The 23,066-nt window shown below is 50.5% G+C and overlaps 2 protein-coding genes across 2 annotated transcripts in view; both read left to right on the forward strand.

Annotated features, from left to right (window-relative positions):
- Positions 1-9,472, forward strand: part of LOC136640326 (zinc finger protein 585A-like) — a 41,209-nt gene extending 31,737 nt beyond the window's left edge. The window contains exon 7 of the mRNA XM_066615372.1: positions 7,963-9,472. Coding sequence (XP_066471469.1) covers positions 7,963-9,399 — 1,437 coding nt within the window. The 3' untranslated portion in view covers positions 9,400-9,472. The remainder of the gene's footprint in view (positions 1-7,962) is intronic.
- Positions 9,473-14,145: 4,673 nt separating this feature from the next.
- Positions 14,146-23,066, forward strand: part of LOC136640323 (zinc finger protein 850-like) — a 48,413-nt gene continuing 39,492 nt past the window's right edge. The window contains exons 1-6 of the mRNA XM_066615366.1: positions 14,146-14,238; positions 18,158-18,704; positions 18,870-18,996; positions 19,887-19,969; positions 21,553-21,679; positions 21,953-22,931. Coding sequence (XP_066471463.1) covers positions 18,291-18,704; positions 18,870-18,996; positions 19,887-19,969; positions 21,553-21,679; positions 21,953-22,931 — 1,730 coding nt within the window. The 5' untranslated portion in view covers positions 14,146-14,238; positions 18,158-18,290. The remainder of the gene's footprint in view (positions 14,239-18,157; positions 18,705-18,869; positions 18,997-19,886; positions 19,970-21,552; positions 21,680-21,952; positions 22,932-23,066) is intronic.

Below are 23,066 nucleotides of genomic sequence, written 5' to 3' on the forward strand. Positions count from 1 at the left end.
ATTTGGTGGGCCACTGTGAGATACAGGAAGCTGAACTAGATGGGCCTATGGCCTGATCCAGTGGGGCTGTTCTTACGGGAGCTTCACTGTGCACGCAAGCGGCCTCTCCCCCTTGGAGCCATTCCGGGCGGGGGAGCAAAAGGTGCTCAGGCACCAGCTGCTCAGTGGAAAGGTGCAGAGAAACATACACAGGGCAGAGATTGTTGTGTTGCCATGAACCAGTCCTTGTCCTCAACATCTTTCCAGCCACAGGCTGCACCCCTTCGTCCCAGAGCCCGTTGGCCCTGCTCCTTTACACATTAAGAACATAAGAACAGCCCCACTGGATCAGGCCAAGGCCCATCTAGTCCAGCTTCCTGTATCTCACAGTGGCCCACCAAATGCCCCAGGGAACACATGGCAGTAGTCTAATTGCAGTGTGGAGAACTGTGGCCCCACCGTCCTTGCCCAAGGGGGTGGCAGCTGGTCACCAGCCATACAGCCACCTGGTGACTAGTGACTGCAATAGACTAGAAGCATCCCCAAACTGCAAACATCCAGAATAGCCTGCGAGCCAGCATGGTGCAGCGGTTCTGGTGCTGGACTGACCTAGGAGATCCAGGTTCAAATCCCCCCTCAGCCGTGAAGCTTCCTGGGTGACCTTGGGCCAGTCACCATCTCTCTGCCTCACCTACCTCACAGGGTTGTTGTGAGGACAAAAGGAGGGGGGTTCAGGTTAGGAGCCACTAACCTGACCTCCTTCATAGCCCCCCTGACACTCCCTACGCTCAGCAGCTCTAGGCTCCTGTTGCCCTTTGTCATTGCGCCCCTCCTTCCACATCCCTCTCTCCTGTGCCAACAACTCCCCCAGTGGCTCATCTTGCAGGAGGGAAGGGCTGCAGCCAGCAATAGGCTTCCCCAGTTCTCGCCCCTGTAGCAGGATCATTTTCCTCTCTCGAGCCGCTCCAGACAGGAAAAGCCAGTCATAGGAAGCTTTATTGGTGATGTCATGTTAGGACAGTAGCACTTTAGGGCTGGTGCGCACCTCTCACACACTCAAGCTCTCACCCTCCCACCCTTAAAGTCTGCAGCTCAGTCTGGATGCAGAAAGAAACACACAGAGAAAGAAGCAGCAGCCGGAGAATGCCTCTTCCCCACCCCTGGAGCCTCCGGGTTCCATGTTTTCTAACCTTGGGCAGAGAAGAGGGCCATTTAGTTTTCTGTGGGCCAGGAAGCCCTGGTGAACGTGTCCCTCAGTCCCCGTCCCCCTCCCTACTCTCAGCTCCTGTCTCCCGGGCTAGGCACACCTTGACCTAGAATTTCCCACTACCCATTCAGCTCTGGGTGGTATCAAGACAGGCGCCAGCACCTCTTTATTACCAGTCCAGCTGGGAGCTGCATTTCTGCTCTACTTCTCCCTCTGGCCCTTGGTGTTGTAAGAACTGTCTGCTCTCTTTCCAAGTTTGTCACTGCCATGTGCAGTGACATAGCTAGAAGGGGTGCAAAGCACTAAGTTTTGCAGGCGCCTGAATGTAAGCAGCCCCTCCCCCTTGGAGCCATTCTAGGTGGTGGGAGCCACACAGAGGAATTTAGCTCTGTGTTGCTGCCTGGAATGGCTCCAAAGAGGAGGGGGAGAGGCTGTTCAGGCGCCTGCAAAACTCAAAGCTTTGTGAGTCAGCAGACAGGGGCAAGAGTCCTCAGGCTTGATGAACCTCTGCAGCCTCTTCCAGATTCCCAAGTCTTGCTCAAAGGGAAGACACCTCTCCTCTTGAGCTGACTTGCAGGGTTTGCAACCCCACCCATTTCAACAGGGAGCCTTTGGTCACCTCCACCCTCAGCTTGTCTTCATTGAACAGAGGATTCAGCAGTTCCTGGTGTTGGGGGGGGGGCAGCTCTGCAGTAAATGCCCCTGAGCCCACCTCCACCATAGGCCCTGAAAGTGATTGCTCAACTCAGGTGCCCGGGAGGCTGTGCTATATGCACTTTCTGTTCAACATCCTCCCCCACTTCCCTCTTCCCTGTTGTCCTCTGTCAGCCTGCAAGTTCCCTTGCATATCCATAAGGGCTTCTCCTGTTCCATCAAGAGACTCCTTGTCATCCCTGATAAGCTGAAGGGAGGCTGGATGCACCCCCCAAGGCAGGGCTGGATTAAAGTAGTGGCAAAAGCAGCATTTGCTACTGGCCCCACATTTTCAAGGGCCCCACACCAGCTTCCCAGCTGCACTGAAGGCCTGTCATGCAAACAGGCAGCGAGGTGTGCAGATGCAGTCCAGCTGGTCACTCTTTGCTTTCCCACCAGCACCCAGTTCTTTCCCCATCCTTTTCTCTTGCTGAGAACTTCATGTGGAGCTGCTCTGATGACTCATAAGAACATAAGACTCTTGGAGCTCTGTTGAGTCAGTGGTTGCTTCACTGGACACTGCTTGGACTTTTGCTTGGGTATCAGCTTACAGGATAGTGGGGATGCTGTGGATGCCATTTATCTTGACTTCAGTAAAGCATCTGACAGGGTTCCACATGACATCCTAACCAGCAAGTTGGTCAAATATGGGCTGGATGCTACAATCATTAAGTAGATTCACACAGGGCCTCTGAGAGGAATTTTATCAGGGGGTACAAAGTTTTTTTTATGGGGTGGGGGGTTTGCTCCGAGGTCCTGGAAGGAAAGAAAGCCCCTTCCCCGCCTGATCTACCTCTCCTTGAGCGGGACAGTGGGACGAAGGGCAGAGGAGCCCCAAAGCAGCACAGATGCCCCCTTCCCAAGCAAGGCTCCTGCCTCCCCCCCGCAACGTGATGGGGGTTGCCCGAGGGTCCTGCAGGGGAAAGATCACCACTCGGGCGCCCCTTCGTAGAGGGGAGGGGAGAAGACAGGCTCCTATTGGGGGATCGGGTCTCCTCCCCCAGACACGCCCCCGCCTCCTCAAGTCTTCGCGGGCTTCTCCAGCCCTCCCCTGGCCACACCCGGGCGGTGCCCGCGTGCAGGTGCGTGGAAGGGGAAGGTGGGACGGGGCGGCCGTCCTGGGTCCGTCTTTGCCGGGAGCCGGAGCGGTGTGTGCGGCGGGTGGGGAGGCAGGTGAGGCTCTGCCTCCCCACCGGAGTTCTTGCGCGCGGGTTGAGAGTGCTTGCGCGCCTCGCACGGCAGCGGCGGCGCTGTTGGAAGGACTGGCAGGGAGGCAGAGCCTCCTCCTGCCTCACCTGCCTCTCCACCCGCGGCATGTCCCTGGTGTGGGGGGGCCCCGCTCACCCCGTGGGCGGCAGGAGGCTTAACCATTGCGTGGCTGCCTCGCTTTCCTCGCAAAGCCTGTGCCTCTCGGGTGGGGGGAGCGGATCGAAGGGTCCAAAGAGCGAACCGGAGCCGGCTTCGGGGGGGGGGGCAGGTCCTGCTACTCTCCCAGCCACGTGCGGGACCAGCATCGCCTCTTTGTCCTCTGGGCCATGAAGGGTTCTTGGTCTCTCCCTTTCAGTCGGTGCGGTGGCGTAGCTAGAGGGGGCGAAGCATCCAGTCTGGCAGGGAGCGGGCAAGTTGCCTCTCCCTTCTGCTCCCCCCGCCAGGAATGGCTCCGAAGGGAGGGGCCGCTTGCCCGCTCCCTGCCAGACTGGGTGCTCTGCCCCCCTCCAGCTATGCCACCGAGTCAGTGACCTTTAATTCTTCCCCCAATTCTCGTCTTAAGATTCCAACTTGTGTTTCAGACAAAGTTGGAGCTGGTGGGAGTGGCTGCTCTTTTCCTGGAGGCAGAGACAGTCCTGGACAGCAGAGAGACGCCGCTGATCCAGTGGACTGGACAGGAAGGTGACCGAGGTGCCACTTTGCTGGGTGAGGCGGGGGGGGGGAGTTAGTATTTCCACTTGGTCTCCATTTTGAGGACACCCAGAATCCTTAGCCTTCTTTTCTGTACCCCGAGTCATTTTGGAGAAACGCTCGGCTTGACCTTTCCGTCAATCAGAAGTGGTTTTTCCTGTCCTGTGTTGCTTGTGACCATAATTCCCAATGCTTCTTCGATTGCATTAAGCCTTAAATGGTACTCTCAATAATACAGTCAAACCAGCCCAAAGCCGGCACGGAGACCAAATGATTTCCAGCAGCTCATATGCAATAATACTTAGCATCTTCCCACCCTCTTTGCCTCCCTCTCAGGTGGTGGAATGGCACCTGTGCGACCTGGAGCTTCTTCTCTTCCTGCTGGAGTGGGAACAGCTTCTGGGCAGCCTGACCAGGTAGGGGAAGAGTCACAGGGGAGACAGGTGGGGCCCAAACTGGGGTCCGAATTGAAAATGTCCTGGCGTCTCCTTTTTCTCTACTGACATCTGCCCACCTAGGTAGTGTTGATATTATATTGTAAGGATAATTTTTATACTGCTTTTCAACAGAGTAGTTCACAAAGCGGTTTACGTAGAAATTAATCAATAAAGGGATCTCTGTCCCCAAAGGGCTCACACTAAAAAAAAAATATACAGAAGGGACACCAGCAACAGCCACTGGAAAAGACACCATGCTGGGGTGAAGAGGGACAGTTGTTCTCCCTCTGCTAAACATGTGAGGAGCACCACTGGCTTAGCCAATCCAATTCATGCTGCCTTCCAGAATTCCTTGCCCAATGTGGAGGTATCAGGTCTTCCAGGAGAGGCAGCAGTTGCCTTGTAGGATTCCCAGGTAGCTGCCTGATGCCAGGGCTGGAAGGCAGCATGAATTGAACTGGCGAAGCCAGTGACTGCCTGCAAGGGTGGCTGCCTGTCTTCGCCTGGTCTGCAGAAGCCCTGCTTGCTTGCAATCCACAGGCCTCAACTTCTCCAGCTGCCAGGGCAAGTGACTAATATGAAGGGCCTAAGCTACATAATGTGCTTTGGGGGTATGACTACACTTTGGGCAGTCTGACCTGGACACTACTGTAGGTGCAGAGGGACTTGCCTTGCACTTGGCTCCCTTGCCTGGCAGTGTCTGTCCCTGCTGTCAGGCTCAGTTTCTAGGGCAACTGCCTGTAGCAATGAACTGTCGAACATAAGAACAGCCCCACTGGATCAGGCCATAGGCCCATCCAGTCCAGCTTCCTGTATCTCACAGCGGCCCACCAAATGCCCCAGGGAGCACACCAGATGACAAGAGACCTGCATCCTGGTGTCCTCCCTTGCATCTGGCATTCTGACATAGCCCCACCTCCAAAATCAGGAGGTTGCACATACACATCTGCTGGCAGAGGAAGAGGGACTGACAGTATGTTACTATGGACAGTTGTCCTAGAAACAGAGCTGCAGAACCCTGAAGAGTTTTTCAGTGATTTCCAGCTGCTGTGCTCCAAACTCCGGCCGCACACTGGTTGAGAATTGCTGCGGTAGAGGCCCCTTTGAATAGTATTTGCTGTGGAGCAGAAGAACCATTTAGTGACCAATGAGGGAAAAATATTTCCTCCTCCTTTCAGAGTTGGGTGTCCTTTGAGGATGTGGCTGTGCATTTCACAGCGGAGGAATGGGCTCTGCTGGATCCAGACCAAAAGGCTCTGCACAGGGAAGTCATGGAGGAGAACTGGAGGCTCGTGGCCTCGCTAGGTAAGCCTTTCTCTTTCTCTTCATTGCCAGTATTTGTTTTAAAATACTAAAACTAATAACTTTAACTCTCCTTTATTAAATAATAAAAAGTATTTCATGTTTTTTTGCTCACTACGCATAAATCTCACACCCTCTTCTTCTGAACTGGCAGGAGTCTATTTATAGCCTGATAAGTTGGCAACCGTCAGTTTTGAAAGACTATGGTAGCACGCTCTGAATGGTGGTTCTGGCACAGCGTCTAGTGTGGCTGAAAAGGCCAATCCGGGAGTGACAGTCCCTTCCACACCGGGAGCAAGTGCAGTCTGTCCCTGGTCTGTCTCCCTGGCTATGGGCCTTCCTTCTTTGCCTCTTTGCCTCAGACTGCTGGCAAAGTGTCTCTTCAAACTGGGAAAGGCCATGCTGCACAGCCTGCCTCCAAGCGGGCCGCTCAGAGGCCAGGGTTTCCCACTTGTTGAGGTCCATCCCTAAGGCCTTCAGATCCCTCTTGCAGATGTCCTTGTATCGCAGCTGTGGTCTACCTGTAGGGCGCTTTCCTTGCACGAGTTCTCCATAGAGGAGATCCTTTGGGGTCTGGCCATCATCCATTCTCGCCTAACCTTATGGAATTTAACCAAATTAATGGTTGAAATACTGTATGTATTAATGGATACAAATGTATTAATGGATATAAAATACTCTAATGGCAAGATGGGATAAACAAAAGAACAAGTTAAAAGTCATCAAAACAGACTGAAACACAAATTCATCTATATACAAACTGGAGCCATCCTACAATTTCAGAGCCCTGCAGATTATCCTTGTCTTATGGACTAATCCTATCAGGACTTTACAACAGCACATCCTGCGACACACTGTTGTAAAGGCCACAATGGCAGCAAAATTGTATGCCACGGCCAGGCGCTTTGGAGCTGCTGACGCAAATGGTCAACAGCTCTGTGTGCCGGCCACTGATGGAGCCAGACCAGGTAAAGGGGAGGAGGAGGGGGGTCATGGAAAGTTCAGGGAAGATTCAGGGCAGGGGGCAGTTTGAGGGTGGGAAGGGTGAATCCTGGTGGCAGTGGTGTGTCAAATCTCTGCCTGCTATTTAGTTGGCAAGAGCAAAGGGGGTATGTCAAGAAGAGCAAAAGGGGTGTTCCAGGGACAAAACGGGTGACAGCACAGATACCCACCCCTGCCTGCCCCTGATATGCTTGCCAACCCACCCATGCGCCACCTTCAACTGTTTCATAGCAGCAGAAACCATTTCCACGGACATAAATGGCACCAGTCCAAACCCTAATATGGATTGAGCCATTATTCTTTTGAAGCCGTAATGGGTTTTGGACCAGGATACTTCACACAGTGCCAGAACCCGCTTAAGTCTCCCAGTGTTTCAGATAAACATTGGTGGGCCTGCTGTTTGCTGACTTTGATGGAAGACTACAAGATTGAAAAAAGAATAATAATAATAACATGTATATGTATTGTAGATGAACTTTGCAGACTTACAAAGTGCACAATAGTGAAGCATGACTCCTGCATGCCCAATACTAGAATGGAAGGACAGACATGTCCCTTTGAGAAGTCCAAGACAGTAGCATAGCTGGGGGGTCACAGCACTAAGTGTTGCATAGCGCCTGAACAGGTATGTGTCTTGTATGTGTATTTTTTATTTATTCTTCCTTTATTGCAGGGGTGCCCAAACCCTGGCCCTGGGGCTTCTCAATGCAGCCCTCAGGGAGCCCCCAGTCTCCAATGAGTCTCTGGCCCTCTGGAGATTTGTTGGAGCCCACACTGGCCCGTTGCATCTGCTCTCAGCATGACGGCGACTGTTTGACCTCTCTCGTGAGCTGTGGGACGAGGGCTTCCTCCACTGCTTGTTGTTTCACTCTGTGATGCAGCAGCTGCAGCAAAGGAAAGGCCAGTCTTGCTTTGTGCAAGGCCTTTTACAGGCCTTGAGCTATTTCAAGAATTTCATTCATCTTTAATATAGTCATTTATGTAAACATATGTAAATTTATTCAAATTTTAAATGTAAATTGTTTAATTTTCCCCCCGGCCCCCAACACAGTGTCAGAGAGATGATGTGGCCCTCCTGCCAAAAACTTTGGACACCCCTGCTTTATTGGAACACTTAACTGGGGTTCTTTAGAGATTCATTTTCTAATTATCTTTTACTGATTTTCTGTCTCCATTCTTCCAGCGGAAAGGTGGGAAACTGAGAATGAAGGACAAGGATGCAGAGAGTCCTTGGAAAGAGTTGGATCTCAGGAGGGAGGACAGCAGGGATGGAAAACTGAAGCACCCCTGAAGAGGGGGACTGAAATGTCTGCTTCTCATCATGGTGATCATGAAATCAGAATCCAAGAAAAGGAAATCAAAAGCAAGGAGAGGAGTCAGTGCCCCGTGGATGGGGAAAGCTTCAGCGAGAAATCCAGCCTTAACACTCATTGGAAAATCCACAAACCGTATGAATGTTTGCAGTGTGGAAAAAGTTTTCATATGAAGAAATACCTTGTATTACATTATCGAATTCACATAAGGGAGAAACCATATAAATGCTTGAAGTGTGGGAAGAGCTTCCGTAAGAGGACACACCTCACATCACACCATCTGATTCACACAGGGGAGAAACCGTATAAATGCTTGAAGTGTGGAAAGAGCTTCCGTAAGAGAACACACCTCACATCACACCAGCGAACCCACACAGGGGAGAAACCCTATAAATGCCTGGAGTGTGGAAAGAGCTTCCGTTGGAAAGCAACGCTCGCCTCACACCAGCAAACTCACACAGGAGAGAAACCGTATAAGTGCCTGGAGTGTGGAAAGAGTTTCAGTCAGCGCAATTCCCTCAATGAGCACAAGCAAATTCACACAGAAGAGAAATCACACAAGTGCTTGGACTGTGGAAAGAGCTTTAGTCGGCCTTCACGCCTGTCTTCACATCGTCGAGTTCACACAGGGGAGAAACCGTATCACTGCTTGGAGTGTGGCAAGAGCTTCACCAGGTGCGACTCCCTCACTTCTCATCAAAAAAGCCACACAGAGGAGAAACCATATAAATGCCTGGAGTGCGGAAAGAGCTTCAGTACAAACCATGGCCTGATTTTGCACCAAAGAACCCACTCAAGGGAGAAACGCTATCAGTGCTTGGAGTGTGGAAAGAGTTTTGCTAGATGCAACTTGCTTGCTTTTCATCAAAGAATCCACACAGAGGAGAAACCGTATAAATGCCTGGAGTGTGGAGAGAGCTTCGGTGTGGACACACAACTCACTTCACACCAGCGAACTCACAGAGGGGAGAAACTCTATAAATGCCTGGAGTGTGGGCAGAGATGTAATGGGCGTGCTTCCCTCACTACTCATCAACAAACCCACACAGAAGAGCAATGCCATAAATCTTTGGAGTCTGGAACATGCTCCAGTAAGGCCCAATGCCCGACTAAACGTAAACGAATTCATACAGAGGAGAAATTATATAAGTGCTCAGAGTGTGGAAAGAGCTTCAGATGGCGTCACTCTTTCACTTTACATCAAAGAACCCATACAGGGGAGAAACCCTATAAATGTCTGGAGTGCGGAAAGAGCTTCAAAGCAAACTCAGCCCTGACTTCGCATCGAAGAACCCACACAGGGGAGAAGCCCTATAAATGTCTGGAGTGTGGAAAGAGCTTCAGTAGGTGTTACTCTCTCCATACTCATCAACAAATTCATACAGAAGAGAAATCCTATAAATGCTTGGAGTGCGGGAAGAGCTTCAGCCGGCGGACACGCCTCACATTACATTTTGGGATGCACACAGGGGAGAAACCATATAAATGCTTGCAGTGTGGAAAGAGTTACATTAGGTGTGACTCCCTCCGTTTACATCAAAGGAAACACACAGGAAAAACCATGTAAGTGTGTGGGGAGAGCTTCTGTAATGTCAGACACTTTACTTCACATCAGCAAACTCACAAAGCTCCATATGGAGCTGTGGAACAGGGGAACACAGAAGAGCTTCAGTCAGAAAGACCTTTATCTGTCTTCAGTCAGAAAGACCTGCAAACAGAGACAAAGTAAGTGTGATTACCTCATTACTCATCTACTAACTCATATAGGGGATATATAAATATAAATTCTTAAAATGTAGGCAAAGCTTCAATGAGTGCATATAGGGAGAAGCCATGGAGTATGGAAAGAGATTCAGGGACATCAGTTCTATTTGTGCCATCTCAGAAGTAGGTCCCTTTGATTTGAATGAATGTGTATAGGAGTGTTGCTCATGTCTCTACATGAGCCTCACACCTCTGAGCTAAGCTCAGCTCTGCACAGCAGAGAGCTTGACAACTCTCAGAGAGCTTGACAATGATGCCCTGCAGCTGAGGGTTCATTCACTGGCATGGATCCCTTAGGAAAGGCTGGTCACAACACTGGCTTGTATCCAAAGACAATGAATCCTGACAGCATCTTTCAAATTGAGAAAACAACTCAGTTCTCTTGGCTGGAATGCACAGCCTTTAATCCCCATTTGGCCCCACCGTCCAGCTGCATCAGAGATTCAAGGAGATTCTCAGTTCACAGACTCAGTGGAATTGCTGCTTCACATGCATCGCTGGGTGTTTTTTTGGGTTTATTTGATTAGAACAGAGTCCCATGCTGGATGACCTGCTGTCATGATGACCACTTTGACCACTAGTCTCAAGGCAATTAAGAATTTGTTTTTCAACAAATTACAGGCTTCAAGATAACCAATGGCTGCAGCACTCAAAATGTGCTTTGGCCACATTTGGTTATCCTATAATTCTGGCAAGGTGTAATTCAGCTCTGGACTTCATCTTGGACACTGGCCCAAAAATGACCACACAGCGGCTGATTCTGGCCTATAAACTTCCTGAAATGGTGTTCATGCCCTGTCCGCAGACCAGAGACATGCGGTGGGTGGGGAGACAGGTGAGGCAGAGTCTCCCCACTCGAGTCCTTAAAAAGTGCCACTGCCATGGGAGGTGCGCAAGCATTCTCAACTCATGCGCTTTACATGTGAGTTGAGAGTGCTTGTGTGCCTCCTGCAACGGTGCTTTTCAAAGGACTCCAGTGGGGAGGCTCTGCCTCACCTGCCTCCCCATCCGCCACACATCCCTGCTGCAGACTGGAGCTGAAGAACTTCAAACATCACAAAATGACATATTGTGACCCAGCAGCATTAAGTATGGGTTTTTTTCCTTTATTGCCTGACCTGATTGGCTTCTGTCTATTTTGCCAACGCTAGTTTTCCAGTTTAGAATGAAGACTCAGTTTCAAGGGTCCCATGAAAACTGTTGATAAGGTTACAGGGTTTATGTTACGGATGCAGGTTGGCCACTTCTCTGTTGGGAAGTTGCCTGGTGGTTCTGAATTGGGAAGGAAGAGTCAGTGGTGGAGTGGTCTATAGACTTCTCCTTGATTGTGGGAGGCAAACAATGCTTAGAAGAAGAGCCCTCTGGGCTAAGAGAAGGGACTGGGGGCAAGTGGGGGGGGGGGGAAACTGCAGCCTGGTGACTTCTTAATAAAAATAATTCTCCCAGCCTCGCATCCTGCCCTGATAATCTGTTGTGTGAGGCGACAGCATCATGGACTGTGCAGGCCTGATCAGAGGTTGCGCTACATGACCCCTTGGTGCGTTCCAGCAAGGTAGCTCTTAGCTATGGCAATCAGAAATACAGCTTCTGTTTACAGAGGCAGTATACCTCTCCTATTAGAAGCTGGGGAGAAAGCTTCTGATTTCATTCTGTAGTGCTGACATGCTTTTAATGTATTATCACCCCCCCACACATACACACCCCATGTATGAGTAGCTCTTTTTCACAGGCATCAGAGGCATTCACCAAATGCCCTCCAGCTGTGGCAGAACAGGATGCCCAACCAGGATAATGGCCTCACCAGTAAAGTAGCTACAGGGAGTGGTGGCAAGTAATGTAGATGCCGCAGTGGGCCACATAAGCAGTCCCTCCCACTTGCTCTTGGAGCCATTCTGGGCATTGACAGCAACACTGTGTTGCCCAGAATGGCTCCAACAGCAAGAGGGCAGCTTATGTGATGCATTGCGGCACCTGCAGTACTTAGCTACGCTACTGGGCCCCATGCGCATCTGGGATTTGCAACCGCAGTCATTTTTGCATTGCCTGCCAGTTTGCCCAAAGATCATTTTCCTCATTGCCTCCCCCCCAGCTAGACTCCAGTGGAACTGACATTGCTTCCTGTCTTGCCCTTTTTGGCTGCTGTTATTCTGGGTTCTGTTATGTTGTTCTGCTTTAGAATGATGATTGCTGTTATGTTTGGTTTGCTTTAAGTTGTTTCAATTCTTTTCTGTAGCTGCCTTCAGTGCCTTCCTCATAGAAGGGACATTATCAAATACTGTATAAATCTTTGAATAAAAAAATAAAAATTGTAGGAAGCCTTGTCAGTGTCACCAATTCTGGGCTAGTTACTTTGAAGGGCAGCCCTGCCCAGAATGCAGTTTACTTGGCCTCTTTCTCCAAGGGAGACTTTACTCCCTTTTTCAATTCCTCTCTAGGGAAAGGCTATGGGCAATTTCCCCTTCTCCAGATGGCAAAACAGAAAGACAAAAAGGCAAGAGCCAGGCACATGGTTCTGATTCGATCATTGATGTGAGCTGGGAAGATGCTTTTGTGTCCGGTCCAGTCCAGGGTTACCTTTAAATCCAGTTCTGGTTGCCACATCTCAAAAAGGATATAGTGGAAATGAAAAAGGTGCAAAAGAGAGCGACTAAGATGATTACTTCCCTGGGGGCTGGGGATAAGAATAGGCCCTCAGTTTGGCTGTACTTGTCATAAGAGGCGACTAAACAGCCACCGGGTAGATGGGACTCGTTAGCTTGGGAAAGCAGCTCATCTGAGAGAAGGAAAACTCTGATCCCAAACCTCCACTGCCTTGTGGCTACATCCAGTTATGGAAAAGGCTTCAGGAGTCAACCTTGAGGCAAAATCCGGAGCCGGAGACCCTGAGGCAGTTCATGGCTGAACACAGTCATGTTCTGGCAACTCCTGTGACGCCGCTGGAACCAACCGTATTGGCCTCTGCCTTTCCATTGGACCATTTCAGCAACGTGGAGAGGGGGGATTTGCTGCATGGGTAACAGCCTATCCTCCATACCTACTTTACCCAGGCTTCGCGCACTGGAGAGGACACTCTGTTCCAGAACCACCATTCAGAGCGTGACACCATAGTCTTCCGAGACTGAAGGATGCCAACAAGAAAGATGATTACTGGGCTGGGGCACCTTCCTTATGAGGAAAGGCTACAGCGTTTGGGGCCCTTCAGTCCAGAAAAGAGGCACCTGGGGGGGGGGGGGGGCTTGACTGAGTCATACAAAATTATGCAGGGGATGGACAGAGCAGATAGAGAGATACTCTTTTCCCTCTCACACAACACCAGAGCCAGGGGACACCCACTAAAACTGAGTGTTGGGAGAGGTAGAACAGACAAAAGAAAATATTTCTTTAATCAACATGTAATTAGATGCATGTGGAACTCCTTGCCACAGGAAGTAGTGATGGCATCTTGCCTAGGTGCCTTTAAGAGGGGAGTAGACAAATTTCTGGAGGAAAAGTTCATCATGGGTTACAAGTCATGGAAGGTATGTGCAAGCTCCTGGTTTTAGAGGTAGGCTGCCTCAGATTGCCAGATGCAGGCAAGGGCACAGGTTGTGTCTTGTCTTGTGTGCTCCTGAAGCATTTGGTGGGCCACTGTGAGATACAGGAAGCTGGACTCGAAGGGCCTTTGGTCTGATCCAGTGGGGCACTTCATGTTCTTAAATCACTTGGACCAATTGCTCCCAACGCTTAAGGCCCCTTCCCCCATGCCAGGGTAATCTTCCCTAGTCTTGCATGCAATTTTGTCTTAAAATGTGCTTTTTCCAATTGGTCCTCACAGCTCCTTTCCAGGCCAGCCCTTTCCAGTCCTGTCTTGACACTGGGTGCCCTACTGGGATGTGTGTGATGGTGAGCCCCAGACCACACTCTGTCTTGGGCCACTGGCTGAGTGTCTGAGGGAGCTGCTCTGCAGAGGATGCGTTTGGGTGGCGGTGGCCCTTCTGAACTTGGAGGAGCTCTGGCTGGGGTCTCATCCAGCACAGCCAGATCCAATGGAGGGCAGGTGCCTCTACCTTGAACCTTTGCATAGAAGAGGGGATTTGGGCAGGTGCTGCTGCTTAAGCCCTTCCATGCGGAGCTGCACCTGCCCAAATTCCCCCTTCAGGGTAGAGGCACCTGCCCACCACTGGATCTGGCCACCCCTTCCTGGGAAAAGCAGGAACAGGGCAAAGCTCAGGGCTGGCCCCCCAGTTGCAGCACCCAGAGGAGCCCTACAAAAAAGTGGGTGGTTGACCTGCTGCTGGTACAGAAGGGGGGGGGAATGGCCCCCTTGCAGTGGGGGCTGGGAGATAAAGCGTGCCTGATCTCTCCTCCTGCGGGGCTGGGAGGTGGGGGGTCCCTGCCCTCCTTGCTTTCCAGGGTGAAAGGGGGCTCTGCTCCCAGGAGGTCCCCCGCCCCCCAGGGCTGCCCCCAGCTTCCAGGCGGCTGCAAAAGCGCCTCCTCCCTCTTGCGGGGCGGAGACAGAGGACCGATCGGGGCACGTGGGAAGGGCCGACTCGCTTCCTGCAACCCCGGGCTGGCTTCCTCCGCCTCGGCCTTGCGGGCTCCTCCGACGGGTCCGGAGCTGCGGAGCTCTCCTGCGCCGGTAGCGGGCTGCGTCTCGTCCCGGGTGGGTGCGCGCCTCGCTCCCCTGCACGGCCGCAGCCCGGGCCCCAGCGCTGCGTGTCGGGGCGCCTCCGCGCCTCCCCCTGCGCGCACCGAGCAGGGCGCCCCCCTCCCCGCCCCGGGAGACCCCGCAGCGCCCCTCCCTCTTTCCAGACTCCTGCAGAGCCATGCCCTCCTCTCCAGCCCCCAGGCGTCCTTTGCCGCGGGGCTGCCTGGGCTCCCACCCGACCTGCCGCCCCCCCAGGAGGCCCTGCGCCCCCTGCATAGCCACGGCGCCCCCACAGGAGGGGTTAACCCCGCACGGCCACGGCACCCCCACTGCCGCCCCCCCCAGGAGGGCTTAAGCCCCGCACGGCCACGGCACCCCCGCTGCCGCCCCCCCAGGAGGGCTTAAGCCACGGCACCCCCACCCCCACGGCAACCCCAGGAGGGCTTAACCCCAGCACAGCCACTGCACCCCTACTGCCACCCCCAGGAGGCTTAACCCCTGCATGGCCACAGCCCCCCCCACTGCTGCCTCCCCAGGAGAGGTTAACCCTTGCATGGCCACAGCCCCCCACTGCCGCCCCTTCCCCCCCCCCCAGGAGGGGTTAATCCTTGCACAGCCACAGCAAGTTTCCTTCCCAAGTTTGGCACCAGGATTTGAGCTCTGCACCTACAGCCTTATTCTGTTCAGGGGTGGGCATGAAAAACAGTGATGCCCCAACCAGTAGTATAGCTGGAGGGGCTGCAAAGCACTAGGTTTTGCAGGGCACCTCCCCGCTAGTGGCTGGAATGGCTCCAAAGGGACACACCATGGCACACACTCTCACTACACTCCTGACCCCAGCTTGTGTCCAGTATTGCCACCTTGTTTTGTTTTCAACTAAATGGCTATCACTTCTTCAAACCCCCGTTCCACTACCAGCCCCCTTCATAAATCTCCCCTTGTTTCTTCTTTTTGGGGGGTGGCCCCTTTGAACAGTTGTGTGTCCATTTTCCGTGGGGCCTGGTGGCCATTGTTTCCGTTCCTGGCAAAAGCAAGTTCTGTTGAACTTATGAAATGCACAGGTGCCTGAACCCCTGGGGTCCTTGACTCACTGGGGGAGCAAGGAGCAGAAACGAGGCTCATTTCTGCTCCTTGCCCCTGATTTAGAGGAATTCTGGCAGGGATTTTGCTTTCTTGTGGGATTTCTTTGGGGGGAAAGCAAAAGGAACCAGCACAACAATGGGAGAGTCTCCTCCCAATTTAGTCTGAGTATGAAAGAAAATAGTACCCAACAGACTCTTGGCAATGCCTCTTGCACCAGATTTTTTTTTGGGGGGAATGGGGAGGTTCCAGGGCATGCAGTCCAGTGGGGGACCAACCCTGGGAAGGGGGCAGTACCAAGATCTGGCACTTATTATTATTACTTATTATTAACAGTATTTATATACCGCTTTTCAACTAAAAGTTCACAAAGCGGTTTACAGAGAAAAATCAAATAACTAAATGGCTCCCTGTCCCAAAAGGGCTCACAATCTAAAAAGATGCAAAAGAACACCAGCAGACAGCCACTAGAACAGACACAGCTGGGGTTTGTGGGCCAGTTACTCTCCCCGTGCTAAAAAAGGAGCACCCACTTGAAAAAGTGCCTCTTACCCAATTAGCAGGGGTTAACATAAGAACATAAGAACAGCCCCACTGGATCAGGCCATAGGCCCATCTAGTCCAGCTTCCTGTATCTCACAGCGGCCCACCAAATGCCCCAGGGAGCACACCAGATAACAAGAGACCTCATCTTGGTGCCCTCCCTTGCATCTGGCCTTCTGACATAGCCCATTTCTAAAATCAGGAGGTTGCGCATACACATCATGGCTTGTACCCCGTAATGGATTTATCCTCCAGAAACTTGTCCAATCCCCTTTTAAAGGCATCTAGGGTAGACACCAGCACCACGTCCTGTGGCAAGGAGTTCCACAGACCAACCACATGCTGAGTAAAGAAATATTTTCTTTTGTCTGTCCTAGCCCGCCCAACACTCAATTTTAGTGGATGTCCCCTGGTTCTGGTATTATGTGAGAGTGTAAAGAGCATCTCCCTATCCACTCTGTCCATCCCCTGCATAATTTTGTATGTCTCAATCATTTCCCCCCTCAGGCGTCTCTTTTCTTGGCTGAAGAGGCCCAAATGCCATAGCCTTTCCTCATAAGGAAGGTGCCCCAGCCCAGGAATCATCTTAGTCACTCTCTTTTGCACCTTTTCTTTTCCACTGTCTTTTTTGAGATGCGGCGACCAGAACTGGACACAATACTCCAGGTGTGGCCTTACCATAGATTTGTACAATGGCATTATAATACTAGCCGTTTTGTTCTTACACCGGATCCTAACCCCCTCCCAAGCAGGACTTACACTGGGCTGCTCTGATCTGTGCCAGTGATTGGGGCAGCTGCTGCATGACATGGGGTAAAGAGAACTGATTCCCCTTACTCTAAGGTGCACAGCAGCAAGCCCAGAGGCTGGGCTGTAGGGCAAGAGGGCCTGAACTGCTTCCAAGAGAGGGAGAAAGCAGGTGGTTTCCAGTCCTAGGGTTTTTGAGAAGTGGCTGGATGGGGGGAGGGAGTGCTTCACAGAGCACTGGCAAGTCAATGAACACAGCAGCAAGGCCACACTGAGGGCTGAACAATGGGAGGAATCTTAAATTTGCACTGAAATGGTGTTGGTGTTGGCATCCTTCCGTCTCGGAAGACTCTGGTATCGCACTCTGAATAGTGGTTCTGGAACAGTGTCCTCTCTAGTGCGCGAAGCCTGGGTAAAGTAGATATGGAGGATAGGCTGTTACCCATGCAGCAAATCCCCCCACTCCACGTCACTGGAATGGTCCAATAGAAAGGCAGAGGCCAATACGGTTGGTTCCAGCGGCGTCGCAGGAGTTGCCAGAACATGACTGTGTTCAGCCATGAACTGCCTCAGGGACTCTGGCTCCGGATTTTGCCTCGAGGTTGGCTCCTGAAGCCTTTTCCATAACTGGATGTAGCCACAAGGCATTGGAGGTTTGGGATCAGAGTTTTCCTTCTCTCAGATAGCTGCCTTCCCAAGCTGACAAGTCCCACCTACCTGGTGGCTGTTTAGGCGACTCTTATGACAAGTACAGCCAAACTGAGGGCCTGAGGGCCCATCTCATGAAAGACACACCTTTCATGTGACTTTGTGAGTTGGTGGCTCTTGATTGCTTACCCCTGGTTCTAAATGGGTGCCTCTTTTGTTTCCTCTGGAGGCCAGTTGCTTCATTAACAGGTACTCCTGGACTGAATGTAGCAATGAAGCTGATGAGTGGCCTTTCTCGAGATCTCCTGTTATCAGTCTTGCTCTGCCCTGGGTCATACTCTTCTGGCAGGCCCCACATATAAGTGTGCAAAAATATTTTGCCTGTCTTAAGTTTACACCACAGAAAGGCTGTTGGGCAACAGGTGAGTCGATCTAGGGTAAAAACAAGGGATTTCGGATTCCTAGAAGGGCCAATGGGAGTGAATGGAAAAAGCGCCAATGGAGAAAGTCACTTCCAGCTTTATCCTCCCTCCCCCCCCCCAATTAATGGGATCAGCATCCCCTTCTGGTGATTCCAAAATCCCTTTGGGATGTAGGGGAGCCCGTGGTTTGCCAGTAAGCAGTTTGCTATATAAACAGCTTTGCAAACTACTTTTTCTTGTATAAATGTTCTAATGACAGGACTGCCATATGTGGAAAAGGTCAGGCAGGAAAGTAAGGGGTGGGCAGCCAGGCAGAAGCCCCCAGATGGGAGAGAAGCTCAGTCCAGATAAAGGGAGAAAAGGCAACAGGGGATCTGAGAACAGGGAGAGGGAGAGAAGGAGAAGCCGCTCTGACTGCTATAACACCATTTTGTTGCAATAACACCTTTTTGTGCGTAGGTCTTCCTTGAGTCTTAATGTTCTCTTTTCTGCAGGGAAAAGACCCTGTCGTTTTGCATGCCACAATAATCTCTTTGTGGGTGTCAAAAAGCTTGCTATCTCAAGGTGGTAAGAGTTTGTTCTTACCAAAGAAAGTGGGAACTGAGACTGCTGGAGCAAGAGTCAAAAATGACAGAGCTGGACTCAGCCAGCCTTGCAGCGGGAGGAAGAAGCCCTGATGTTCTTCTTGGGAGCAGTGGAGAATTCTGGGGAAGAAATGACCAGAAGATCCTGGATGAGGACAATGTGAGCTCAGGGGTACAGCGCCAGAGCTTTAGGCAGTTCCGCTACCAGGACGCTGAGGGTCCCCGAGAAGTTTGCAGTCAACTCCATACCCTCTGCCATCAGTGGCTGAAGCCAGAGCAGCACACGAAGGAGCAGATCCTGGACCTGGTGATCCTGGAGCAGTTTCTGATTGTCCTGCCTCCAGAGTTGGAGCGCTGGATCCGAGAACATGGAGCAGAGACCACTCTCCAGGCGGTGGCCCTGGCGGAAGGTTTCCTCCTGAATCAGGGGGAGGACAAGAACCAGAAAGAACAGCAGGTAAGGTCATTTTACCCTGGTGGGTCCAAGGACTGGAAATAAGAGCAAGGAGATCCTACAGGTCTCCACCAGTTGGAATTTTTTTCTAGAAATTATTTAAGAAGGGGATCTCCCAAACTCCATACTGTCTCATTTCCTCTCCTGGGATCCCTGCTTGTGTTTCAGGTGCAGATGGAGTTAGCAGAATTGGGTGCCAATTTCCCTGACTCAGAGGTGGCTCCATCAAATGCTGGGCAGAAGCCACTGTTCACCTGGACTGTGCAAGAAGGTGACAGATGTGCCGCTTTGCAGGGTAATGACCAAAGGGAAATATTTCCATCTGACTTCCCTCTCTTGAGGATGCCTAAAATCTTTGCCCTTTGTTGGTTAATTCTCTTTTGGGGATGGAAAGATCATAAGAAGAGCCCCGCTGGATCAGGCCAAAAGCCCATCTAGTCCAGCTTTCTGTGTCTCACAGTGATCCACCAAATGCTTCAGGGAGCACACAAGACAACAGCACAACCTGCGTCCCGTTGCCCTCCCCTGCATCTGGCAATCAGAGGCAGCCTGCCTCTAAAACCAAGAGCTTGCACAGACCTACTATGACTTGTAACCCGTAATGAGCTTTTCCTCCAGAAATCTGTCCAATCCCCACTTAAAGGCATCCAGGCAAGATGCCATCACTACTTCATGTGGCAAAGAGTTCCACAGACTAACACGCTGGGTAAAGAAATATTTTCTTCTGTCTGTCCTAACTTTCCCAACACTCAACTTTTGTAGATGTCCCCTGGTTCTGGTGTTATGTGAGAGGGAAAACAGCATCTCTCTATCCACTCTGTCCATCCCCTGCATGATTTTGTATGTCTCCATCATGTCCCCCCTCAGGCACCTCTTTTCTAGGCTGAAGAGCCCCAAATGCTGTAGCCTTTCCTCATAAGGGAGGTGCCCCAGCCCAATAATCATTTTGGAGATGCTGGTCTCCAGCCTCTCACAGTTCAGATGTGCCTCCATGTTGACTTTGGGCATAATTCACAGTGTTCATTTGCTTGTAGTAAACCTTAAATAGTTGACTTGATGCAACTAAACCTGTTGACTAAGAATTGTGCCCAGAGCCAATGTGGAGAGACAACTGTTTTCAACAACTAAGTGTAGAAATAGGTGCAAAAATGGAAATATCTACCCTCCCCCTTTTGTCTTTCTCAGGAGATGCAATGACATCAGTGATGCATCCTGGCTCCTCTCTAGTTTGTGGTATTGTGGAAACAGCTCCTATACAACCTGATCAGGTAGGGAAAGGAACATTGGGGGAGATAGACAGGCCAGTCTGGGTGCCTCTGTCCCCTGCACTGAGAATCTTCGTCTCTCCCCTTCCTTGGGTGAAAGCTGCTCCCTAATTGGCAACCTTTAGTCTCGAAAGATTATGGTATCGTGCTCTGAATGGTGGTTATGGAACAGCGTCTAGTGTGGCTGAAAAGGCCAATCTGGGAGTGACAATCCCTTCCACACTGGGAGCAAGTGCAGTCTGTCCCTGGTCTGTCTCCCTGGCTATGGGCCTTCCTTCTTTGCCTCTTTGCCTCAGACTGTTGGCCAAGTGTCTCTTCAAACTGGGAAAGGCCATGCTGCACAGCCTGCCTCCAAGCGGGCTGCTCAGAGGCCAGGGTTTCCCACCTGTTGAGGTCCACTCCTAAGGCCTTCAGATCCCTCTTGCAGATGTCCTTGTATCGCAGCTGTGGTCTACCTGTAGGGCGCTTTCCTTGCACGAGTTCTCCATAGAGGAGATCCTTTGGGGTCCAGCCATCATCCATTCTCATGACATGACTGAGCCAATGCAGGCGTCTCTGTTTCAGCAGTGCAAACATGCTAGGGATTCCAGCTCGTTCCAGGACTGTGTTGTTTGGAACTTTGTCCTGCCAGCTGCTCCCTAAGACTGCTGTGAATGCCACTTATTGATAGAGAGATTTCTGGGACTTGGTCTCTGGGTCAAATTGCTAAGCAGACATAGACTTCTTTATAAGCATATAGAAAATTTATTTACATGCTATTTACAGATTAAGGATAGATTTGGTTGGATACAGGTTTTAAGTTACCCCATGGTGGATCTTTGATTTCTTCCTCGAACCACACCTAAAACTCCAGTACTTGTACTCTATGGACAACAAGTGACCCATGTGATATACATGTCACTTCCCTCTCCTTATTTGGCATACTGGTGCATGGTTCCAGCCCTCACTGGGAGCCATGTATGGAAGTTCTGGCCTGCAACTTTGATTTCACAACACCCTGGAATGTTCCTTTTGGGAAAGCTATGACACACATGTTTTTCTCTGCAGGTCATCTTGACATTTTCTACCTTGTTTTTAACAGAAAACACGAGTTATGTTTTTTTCTAATGTTCCTTCTCTGAGAGAAGTTAGGTTAACCCCTAAAATTTCTAACATTATGAAGGTGTCAGTCTTCCAGCAGAGTTGTCTTCAACCTATTCTGCTAAACAGGAAGCTGCCTTACACAAGTCAGGCCTTTTGTCCATCTAGCTCATTGCTGTATAGATTGACCAGCAGCAGCTCTTCAAGGTTTTAGACAGAAAAGGCTCTTCCCCATCCTACTGGAAGATCTTCTATGATCCGTCCCCCAGATTCTTCTGCATGAACAGCAAGTTCTCTGTCCATGTGCTGTAGTCACTCCCTAAGCATGGATGTTAACATGGATGTCTTGATGACATACTTATAACTGGACTGTCTTCCTAGGACTTACTGCTAACAATGCAGTATGATCATTGAAAAATATATCAGAATATTTTTATAATAAAATGCTTTGGATGGAAGAACCGGTTTGTGACCTGTGACGAGAAAAGGGTTTCTTCTTCTTACAGGGTTTGGTGTCCTTTGAGGATGTGGCTGTGATGTTCTCTGAGGAAGAGTGGACTCTGCTGGATCCCAACCAAAAGGCTCTGCACAGGGAAGTCATGGAGGACAACTGGGGGATTGTGGCCTCACTAGGTATGGTTCTTTCTTTTTCTTCGCTGATGATGTTGCTTTTCAAAATGTTAAAAAGTAGCATTTTTTGCACTGTTGGTCTAGAGTAGCAGCTGATATCCTGTTCTTCTAACTGGGCAGGCTGACTGTCATTAAGACATTTGAATCCTGCCTTCCCATCTGAAATGTTCTCAAGGCATCTAACCATCAGTTGAGGATGTTATGGTAGGCTCAAAGATTAGAGCATTTAACTTTGGACTTCCTTTTCTAATTATCTCTCTTACTGAATTTGCACAGGGAGGAAACCATATAAAAGCATGGAGCAGGAAAAGAGCTTCACTGAGAGTGAAAGTTTCACTGCACATCAACAAATCCACACTGGGGAGAAGGCATATAATTGCTTGGAGTGGGGAAGATGCTTCAGTGTGAGCACAAAGCCTGCTACACATCAAATAATTCACACAGGGGGGAAATCCTATAAATGCTTGCCATGCGGAAAGGGCTTCGTTCAGAACAAACAACCTACTGAACATAAAAGGAGTTTCGTTGAGAGTGGAAGCCCGACTTCTCATCAAAGAACTCACACAGGGGGAAAGTCATATAAATGCTTGGAGTGTGGGAAAAGTTTCAATAGGAGTGATGCCCTCACATCTCATCGGAGAATTCACACAGGGGAGAAGCCATATAACTGCTTGGTGTGTGGAAAGAGTTTTGGTAGGAGTGAATATCTCACTTTTCATCAAAGAACTCACACAGGGGAGAAGCCACATAAGTGCTTGGAATGTGGAAAGAGCTTCATTCAGAGTGGAGGCCTCGCTGCACATAAGAGAATTCACACAGGAGAGAAACCCTATAAATGCTCGCTGTGTGGAAAGAGTTTCAGCCAGAACAAATGCCTTACTGTACATCAAAGAATTCACTTAGAAGAGAAGCCATATAACTGCTTGGAGTGCGGAAAAGGTTTTAGTAGGAGCGAGTCCCTCACTTTTCATCAAAGAACTCACACGGGGGAGAAACCACATAAATGCTTGCTGTGTGGGAAAAGCTTCACTCAGAACAAATGCCTTATTGTGCATCAAAGAACTCACACAGGGGAGAAACCATATAAGTGCTTGGAGTGCGGAAAGAGCTTCATTCAGAGTGGTGGCCTCACTGCACATCAGAGGATTCACACAGGGGAGAAACCCTATAAATGCTTCCTGTGTGGAAAGAGTTTCATTAGGAGTGACTACCTCATTTATCATCAAAGAATACACACAGGGGAGAAACCTTATAAATGCTTAACATGTGGAAAGAGCTTCAGTCAGAACAAATATCTTACCACCCATCAAAGAATTCACACTGGGGAGAAGCCATAGAAGTGTTTGGTGAGCGAAAAGAACTTCATTCAGAGTGGAACCTCACTGCACGT

Source organism: Tiliqua scincoides, chromosome 2 (assembly GCF_035046505.1).
Source record: "Tiliqua scincoides isolate rTilSci1 chromosome 2, rTilSci1.hap2, whole genome shotgun sequence".
Lineage (NCBI taxonomy): Eukaryota > Metazoa > Chordata > Lepidosauria > Squamata > Scincidae > Tiliqua > Tiliqua scincoides.